At 39.4% G+C, this 9,530-nt stretch overlaps 1 protein-coding gene across 1 annotated transcript; it reads right to left on the reverse strand.

The window, feature by feature from the left end:
• On the reverse strand, positions 4,160-6,626 carry LOC109230106. Its single transcript, XM_019395635.1, has 6 exons — positions 6,584-6,626; positions 6,219-6,527; positions 5,780-5,828; positions 5,591-5,717; positions 5,417-5,545; positions 4,160-4,750 (listed from the first exon to the last, which is right to left on the reverse strand). Exons 1-6 carry the CDS (start codon positions 6,624-6,626, stop codon positions 4,160-4,162), a joined length of 1,248 nt encoding a protein of 415 aa, XP_019251180.1.

Here is a 9,530-nt window from a genome sequence, read left to right on the forward strand (position 1 = left end):
CTCATAACTGCTTCGATTCCCCTTATTTATTCTTGGTTCGTGCTGTCAGACCCGGTTCTTTTCTCTATGTTACCCCGTGGGTGTTTCTCCCGTACCTTCCTTGCATTCTTAACTCAATTAATTGAGAGTGCCACTTGTCGCTATATCGATGCCCCATGTGTCATGCCTCATCAGCTTACTGATGTTCCACGTGCCAAGTCTTTTTTTTACCAATACAGATAGTTCCCCCACATTCGGAATATTATCAACTAAATATTCGGGAAGTGGTAAGTGTTTATGGCGGGAATTCCTTGCCGCCGTTCCTCAAGTATCATCATGTCTCCTTCAGAATCGATGCGAAGTATGTTACATATATTTAATGCCCATGCCACGTTGTTTCGTACGATTGGATCGGCAGTTTCTCAGTGTTTTTAGGGCTTTTCTGCGGTTGCATCGGTAACGAAGTGACGGTTCCATTATGATGCTTCATAATGACCATTACATTACTCCTTCTTTGTATTCCTCCACCCTTTCTTCCTTATTTCCTTGGATAACCATGTCTTCGTCAACACCAAACCGACGCAAAGTTGTGATTGTTGATGAATCCGCTCCTTCTAATGCCCCTACTAGAAGTAGGAGAGGTGGTAGACTTTGTAGCCTTAGTTCACTATCTAATTGTGGTTCCTCTTCTCATAGTAGTTCCGCTAGGCCATATTCTTCTAGACCTAGGGCTCCCCTCTAACCCTAAGACCTTCTTCTAGGAATAGATATTTAAATGAACTTGTGCGTGAATCTACAGTTACAGAGATGGTACCTCAAGAATTTTCTTTTGTAACTGACCGTGAAACCATGAGAAATCAAGTTTCTTCTATAGCTTCCCTCAACCCTACTGAACTATACTCGAGTTTAATTACTACCGGCCTTCTTTCCTTGGCTCGATGAGAGTGTCACTGGAAATCGAATTTCCCAAATTTAGTCCCTACTGCCAACCAAAGAATCACCTCTTATCATGTCGGTTTCTCTTTTGTTTATACCTACCCTTTTACTTTAGGTTTCAAACCTCCTATTGATCCAGTAATCATTGAGTTTTGTCGTTACTTCAACGTGTGTCTTGCCCAGATTTGTCCCATCGTGTGGAGAGCTATTGCATATCTTCATTACTTGTTGGATCTGGTTTATATCCCTTTTACCTTTCGGCACTTGCTTCATCATTATTCCCCCAAGTTATTTCGTGAAGGAGATTTTTCTCTCGTGGCTAGAAGTAAGAGATTGTTGGTTAGCCCCGAAGATGACCAAGACCATGGCTGGTATGCCCGCTTTGTTGCTGCCCCCACTAGTGGATTTGTAGGTGAAGAAAAATGCCTTTCCCAAAAAATTGGAACTTTGCACGTAATTTTTCTTCTTTTTTTACATGTCTCGAACTATTTCATGTGATTAAACACCCATTTTTCAACAACCATGGAAGTCTTTGATGAGATTCCTGACTTCCGTGCTTGGGTTGAAAAGATGTTAACTGCTGCTCCTATAGACAAAAGATCGTGGAAATTTATTACTCAAAAGTTTGGCTGGAAAGTGAAAACGCACGATACTCTTTACCTTCGTTATTCCTCTTTTTCTTCTTCTTCTTCCTTTACTCCTTCATATAGAATTTTTTTCATCCACCCTTTATTCTTTATTAGGGTTTGATATTCGTGGCATTAGTCCCACAATTGTTCTATCAACCAGGCTTTTCGTGAGTCTTGCCCAAGAACAGATTTTGAGTGCTACTTCCTCCAAAAGGAAAACTGATGAAGCACGTAGTTTTGATGATGAGGAAGAAATATTAGAAGGCTCTTTAGTGAGAAAATCGCGCGTTAGGAGACGCGTGATTTCTGATAATGAAACTCTTGCTTCTTATGAACTTCAATCAAGCTCTATTCCTTTCAGACTCATAGATGAGCCAAAAAGTGCTCTTTTAGTGATTTTCGATGAAGGTGTCTCTATTCCTCCATCTAGTCCCTTTGATAGGTTGTTTGCCCACGGCTTCGAGAGTGAAGAAGGTTTCGAGACTATTTCTGAAGAATTGCCTCTTGCTTCTCTTCCAGTTCCATCTACCATCAACCCCCATGTGCCTTTACCTAATGTTACTCTGGTTGTTACTCCCGTGGCTGCTTCTCATGTAGAAGTCGAACCTTCTAGCAGCAGAACGGAGATGAAAAGAGCTGTAATTGAGGTCCTTGAAGGTGGGAACTTATGAGAAAATCTGGTCAAGCTGATGTGTTGTTGAAGCCACAGCTAGGCCCCGTAGAGAAGAGGAAGTTAGAAATCCATAGCTCGCTGACCTTAATGAATGACATTGTTCATTCTTCTTTGAAGGTATAAGTTTAATTACACTTCCTTCCTTCTCTTTTCTCATTAATAACTTTTCCTTTCCATTTTGCAGATTAACTTGATTGGCACAGAGCTTATGAAAAGAGTTTCTCAGGCTGACCAGCAAATTATTGAATTGCGCACCGAGGCTGATAACTGGAAAGAGCAATTCGAAGGTCTTTAACTGGAGAAGGATGTTCTTGCAGAAGAGAAGAATGCTTTGGAGAAACAAATGAGGATGCTTTCCACCGAGTTAGCGGTTGAAAAAGCTTCTTCCATTCAAGTCGAGAAGAACAAAGACATACTGGAATCCTCTTTGCTGTACAACTTTTCAAGGCTACTGAAGAGATAAGGGGTTTGAAGGAACTCCTCTATCAAAAAGAGGTTTATGCGGGTGAATTGGTTCAGACACTTATCCAAACTCAAGAAGACCTCCGCACCTCTACAAATAAAATTCATTTCTTGGAAAGTTCTCTTGCCTCTTTGAAGACAGCCTATGAAGCCTCGAAAGCAGAAAAAGAAGAGCTGAGAGTTGAGATTCATCAGTGGGAGAATGATTATGAGGCTCTCGAGGATAAGCTCTTGAACACTCACCTCGAGACTCTAATTGAAGCCAACCAGGAGGATTTTGACCTCAATGTTGAGGTTGCTAGGGCTAAAGAATCAATTGATAAAACTCAGCAACGTCAAAGCTTTTCCTCACCTGAAGATGAAGGTTCCAAGGGTGATGGAGATGGACTTGTTCCTGGTGGGGTTGATGTTCAAGCCTCTTCTTCTCAAGTTAATCCCTCTTTTCCCATTTGATGATTCTCCCGTTGATGATGCTCCTTACCTTTTTCCTTTCCCCTACTTTTTGTTAGCTTTTATTTGGAACTCCCTTATGTTGTTTTTCCTTAGTTTAACAACTTTTTTTTTGAAGGTTTGATTTTTGCTACCCCTATCTTCTTTTTGGGGTTTAATGACAAATTAGCACCCTTGCTTTTCAAGGTTAACATATATAAATGATTCGGTTGACTTTGCCTCATATTATGCTCTTTGCCTTTTTTGATATTCGAGCTTTTTCTAGCATTAAAAAATGCCTTAACAACCCGTGACTTTGATTAACATGGGTTTTTATAAAAAAGGGCCATTTTATGTTAGTGACACTGATGAAGACGACGTCCCATCTGCATATTAGTGCAAATATATGAAACACGGAGTAGCCATGAATATAAAAATAACTTGAGAAAGTTTTATGTTTTGAACTTTCAAATAAATTTTGTACATCATTTTCATAATTGTTCGTGCATCACTTTCATAACTTCTTTCATTGTAGCAGATTTTAAAATACAAGATCGGGTCTATTATCCCGTGACTAGATTTTGGATTTAACCTAAAGATCGTAGGAATATGGAATATCTTGCATCCTTTTTGCGAGTTCACAGTCCTTTGAAAAATACAAGGTTTCTACAAGGTTTTTGATTCAAGCTGAACTGAACTATGCCTTTTTGGTTCTTTTGCTTCCTTCTATATGCATAGTCCCCCCTAGTTTTGGAGCTTTGAAGTATGAAATCTCGAACACTGACTCCTTCCTTTTGGTCCATTCACTATAAAGGAAAATATGAACGGGACTCGGAGACAATTATTTAGATGATGACTGCATAACCTTTTTCCATCAGAAAGGTTGCAACCTAGACCGGGAATAATTCAGTATTCCGCGTGCCTTTCGGGTTTAATATCACCATTTGATACGGGCTAGATTTTTGCCTATCATCTAAAATAGTTAGTAAAATTAAAAAAAACAAAATAAAATTGAACCTGCATGCTACCTGACCATTGGTACTTTTCTCGTCTAGAAGTAATACTTCTTCAAATGAACGACATTCCGGTTTGATGGTAGTATCTTGCCATCCGAGGTTTCAAACTCGTATGATCCCTTTCCAGCGATGCCTCGAACCCTATAAGGGCCTTCCCAATTTGGACTCAACTTTCCTGCATTGGCCGTTTTTGTCGATCTGAACACCTTTTTGAGGATGAAGTCTCCAATCTTGAAGTATCTGAAATTAGCTATCCTATTGTAATATTGTTCAATCATCTGTTTTTGAGCCGCCAATCGAATTAATGTCACTTTCCTCCTTTCTAATAATAGATCCAAATTTACTCGCATCTCTTCCTCATTTGCTTCCTCAGTAGCATGTGTGTATCTCGTACTTGGTTCACCTATTTCTACCGGAATCAAAGCTTCTGCACCACATACAAGTGAAAATGGAGTCTCACCCGTACTTGATTTTGCTGTCGCTCGATAAGCCCGTAACACCCCAGGTAATACTTTTGGCCATTTGCCTTTTGATTCTTCTAATCTCTTCTTTAGGGTATTGATAATAAATTTATTTGTTGATTCATCTTGTCCGTTGGCCGTAGGGTGGTAAGGTGCGGATGTAATCTGTTTAATATACAACTTTGAAAGAATTTTGTGATTTTCGTGCCTATGAATTGCGGGCCATAGTCATACACAATTTCCTTTGGAACTCCAAATTGACATATAATGTTTCGCCAAATAAAGTCCCTTACTTCTTTTTCTCGCACCTGTTTGAAAACACTTGCTTCTACCCATTTTGAAAAATAATCTGTTAAAACTAATAGAATATATAGCTTTCCCTTAGCTTGATACAACGGGCCTACAAAATCCATGCCCCATTTCATGAAGGGCCATGGTGAAATGACTGAATGTAACCGTTCTGCTGGGCGGTGCATGTTTTTGGCATATCGTTGACATTTATCGCATCTAGCTACAAAGTTCTCTATTTCGTCTTCCGTTTTTGGCCAATAATATCCTGCTCTTATTAACGTATTTACCAATGATCTTCCCCGCGTGATTACCGCGGTGCCCTTCATGTACTTCCTTCATCACATACTCCGTTTGCGATGGGCCGAGGTACCATGCTAAAGGTCCTCCAAACATCTTTCGGTTTAAATTTCCATGAATTAAACAATACCAAGCGGCTTTTTGATGAAGCAATTGTGACTTCTTGTCTTCAGGTAAAATACCATACTACAAAAAGTTCACAAATTCATTTCTCCAATCCCAAGTTAGATTATTAAAATTTACCTCACTCTTGTCTTGGTCAAGTGCTGAATGAAACAGATGTATCACGATAGCATTTTCTGCATTTGTTACATCCGTGACAAACGCGAGATTTGCCAACGCATCTACTTCTGCATTCTCTTCCCTGGGTATCTATATGGCCTTCCACGACTGAAATTGTCTAAGCCATTCTCGTACCTTTTCCAAGTACTGTTGCATTCGCATTTCTCTTGCCACGTAAGTCCCCTGCATCTGGTTAACAACCAACTGCGAGTCACTTTTGATCACATCTGCTCTATACCAAGTTCTCGCGCCAGTTCCAAGCCTGCAATCACAGCTTCCTATTCTGCCTCATTGTTAGTTAATGGATAATATTTTATTGCTTGCCTTATGACTTCCCATGAAGGTGGAATTGGAACAATTCCTAAAACCGCTCCTTTAAAGTTTGAAGAACCATCAGTAAATAGAGTCTAAGTCACCGGATTAGCTCTGATAAATACCTATAGTTCCTTTTCTTCTTTAGAAACTAAATTTGTACTAAAATCCGCTTCAAAATCTGCTAAAACCTACGATTTTATTACAGTTCTGGTGATATCATACTCACTGAGTTCTATTGCCCATTTAGCTAACTTACTTAATAGTTCCTATTTATGCAGTATATTCCTTAGGGGGAAAGCAGTTATTACGAAAATAGAATGACATTGGAAATAAGGTCTTAACTTCCTAGATATCATAATTAACGCTAAAGAAAGCTTTTCCAAATGGGGATATCGTGTCTCAGCATCTAGCAAAGATTTACTTACATAATAAATTGGGGATCGTTTACCTTTATCTTCTCGAACCAACACCGCACTTACTGCTACTTCTGACACAGTGAGATAAATGAGAAGCCTTTCACCGACTTTTGGTTTGGCTAGCAAAGGTAGATTTGATAGATACGATTTTAGGTCCTTGAGGTCTTGTTGGCATTCATCAGTCCATTCAAACTTATTCTGCTTTTTCAATACTGAAATGAATTTAAAGCTCTCTCTGACGATTTTGATATAAACCTCCACAAGGCTGCTATCCTTCCTATTAATCTCTGCACTTCTTTTTTGCTCATGAGTATATTTGTTATTTTCTCGGTAGCTTTGATCTGCATAGGATTCACTTCAATACCCTTGTAAGAAACGAGAGAGCCTAAAAACTTACCTGAAGCCATGCCAAAAGTGAATTTTTCTGGATTTAGCTTCATATTATATTTGCGGAGAATCTCGAAAGTTTTTTACAGGTGTAGAAAATGATCTCCTAGCTGTGCTGGCTTACCAGCATATCGTCAATGTAGACTTCCATAGTTTTTCCCAGATGTTCTTGAAATATTTTAGTCACCAACCTTTGATACGTGGCTCCAATATTTTTTAAACTAAATGGCATGACTTTATAATAGTAAGTCCCCCTGTCTGTGATAAACGAAGTCCTTTCTTCATCTAGAGGGTCTATGTTTATCTGGTTATATCCTGAATATGCATCTAAAAAACTCAAAAGCTTATGTTCTGCGGTAGAAGTAATTAGTTGATCTATATGCGGTAAAGGAAATGAATTTTTAGGACAAGCCTTATTTAGATCAGTATAATATATACAAACTTGCCATTTTCCATTCTTTTTGTGAACTACCATGGTATTAGCTAACCAGTTAGGATACTTTATCTCTCGTATCGACCCAATTTTTAAAACCTTTTGTACCTCCTCCTGGATTACTTAATTTTTGAAAGATCCCTTCTTCCTCTTTTTCTCCTTGACAAGTGGGTATGATGGGTCCTCATTCAGTTTGAGGGTGATTACTTCCGGTGGTATACCTGTTATATCAGAATGCGACCAAGCAAAGCAATCTACGTTAGCTTGTAAAAATTTAATTAATTTACCTTTCACTTTTGGACTTAAATTTTCCTCGACGTAAACTTTTCTGTTTGGCCAATGTGTAAATAGCACTATAGCTTCGGGTTCATCAGTAGTTGTCTTAATATTTTCATTTTCTTCTGGCTCTTGAATAACATCGGGTCTTGAATCAACATTAGTCTATCCTGGTATGCCTTTAGTTGAGGTCTTTGCACCAATATCCTCAACCGAATTCTGTTGTTGCTATTTCGCGGCTGCATCATTTGTTACCGTGCTTGTAATCAGCACCGGGTTGATACTTCTTGAAGCTTGCTGATCTCTACAAATTTGATAGATTCCCCACTGCGAAGGAAATTTTATACCTTGATGCAGTGTGGATAGGGCGGCATCCATATCGTGAATCCATGGTCTTCCCAGAATTATATTATAGGCCATGTCTGCGTCTATCACCTGGAACTTTGTGTCCTTGACAACTCCTTCCGCGAACGTGGTGTGCAGAACTTCCCTTTTATGATAACGCATGAATTATTAAACTTGGACAAGGACCGTGCCTTTGGTATCACCTTGCATTCGCTTGCATTTCATTCGCCACCCTTAATAAAATGATGTTCACTGAACTACCTGGATCAATTAAAACTCGTTTAAATTAGTATCGTGTACAAGTAAAGATATTACCAGTGCATCATTGGGGGGGATCATCAAGTCATCCGTATCTCCATCATCAAATGTTATATTGTCTCCATCCAAGACCTGGCGAACTCTCTTCCCGTGAGTTATCATGACTTTTGATGTCTTTTTTGTTGATGTATATGTTACACCGTTAACCTCACCTCCCCCCCCCCCCCCAGTTATTACATTGACTATTCTTTTTGGTGATGGAGGTTTCAGGGGTTCTTGTCTGTTCTTCGTATATGATTATCTTCCTTTTTCACTGAATATGTCAGTTAGATAAACCTTGCTTTGACAAATGCTTGACTTCTCCCTGTAGTAGTCTATAATCTGGTGTTCTATGGCCATGATCATTATGAAACTCACACCAAAAAATCAGATTCCTTTTGCTTGGATCTAATCTCATTTCATTAGGCCACTACACCTTTTCTCCCATACCTCTTAAAACTGCTACTAACTCAGAGGTGGTGACATTATAGCTGTAATCTCCTATCCTCGTATGTGTATTAGAATAGTTGACTCGTGAATCTCGTTCCTTTCTGAACCTAGATGAAGAACTCCTATCCTTTTGCCTTGGTCTCGAGTCGAATCGTGCGTTTTCTTGTTTAGATTGAGGGTCCTGCCCAGCATGTCCCATGTAAGGCTCGTACCTATTTTTTTGCCTTTTTTGTTATTCTGAATGTCTCGATCCTGCTTTTTCATTGGTCCTTGGCTGTGCGACTGTATCTTCCTCTATTCGCAACTTTGTACTGTACCTGTTGTACACATCGTTCCAAGTAATTGCAAGAAATTCTCTCAAACTTTCCTTCAGCCTTCTCGTGGCTTCTGAACTTTTCTCGTTGCGAATGCCATAGCTGCCTGGTTATCAGGTTGTCGAGGTAACATCCTCCTCTCCCGCTAGAATCTATCCACGAATTCCTTGAGTAATTTTCTATTCCCTTATTTTACCTTAAAGATATCTTCCATCCTTTTTTCAACCTTCTGAGCTCCCAAATGTGCTTTTATAAATGAATCTGCAAGCTCAACAAAAGAATCAATAGAGCTTTCAGGTAAAAGAGAATACCATGTAACGCCTTTCGTGAGTGTTTCACCAAACTTTTTAACCAAAACCGTTTCGATTTCTTGCTTGGTTAAATTTTTGCCTATCACGCCAGTTGTGAACGTAGTTACGTGATCTCGAGGATCAGTTGTTCCATCATATTTTGGAATATCAGGCATTTTAAACTTTGGAGAAATTGGCAAAGGTGCTGCACTTTGCTTCCAGGGTTGTTGGGAATACTTGTCAATATCTACCCCTTTGATCACGGGTGGCACGCCAGGTATTTTCTCTATGTGATCGTTTTGCTCCTTTAATTATTTATGCAAAGTTAGTGTCGCGCCCCCTTTTTTCCCTCTTTGCATCGGGAGAATCGGGTTTATGACATTTGGGTATAGGGCAACTCGTTCCTTTTGGGAACTGGGTTTTGCATTTGAAGATTTGCCACCTAATGATTTATGGTGCATTAGGACACCTACAAGGTTCACTACTAAGTTGTTTGATAACCAGAGATAGGGTAAGGGCTTGAAATTATCCTAAGGGGAAGGTGTTAGGCAC

This window comes from Nicotiana attenuata, chromosome 7 (genome assembly GCF_001879085.1).
Source record: "Nicotiana attenuata strain UT chromosome 7, NIATTr2, whole genome shotgun sequence".
Classification (NCBI taxonomy): Eukaryota; Viridiplantae; Streptophyta; class Magnoliopsida; order Solanales; family Solanaceae; genus Nicotiana; species Nicotiana attenuata.

What these genes read in the sequence shown, in the direction of transcription:
- LOC109230106 (XM_019395635.1), bottom strand. Translation starts at nt 6,626, where the DNA reads ATGAAGCTAAATCCAGAAAAATTCACTTTTGGCATGGCTTCAG. An exon ending in GTTGGTTCGAGAAGATAAAG is followed by an intron (nt 5,829 to 6,218) that starts GTAAACGATCCC and finishes CAAACTTTAAAG; the next exon opens with GAGCGGTTTTAGGAATTGTT. An exon ending in TTGACCAAGACAAGAGTGAG is followed by an intron (nt 4,751 to 5,416) that starts GTAAATTTTAAT and finishes TATATTAAACAG; the next exon opens with ATTACATCCGCACCTTACCA.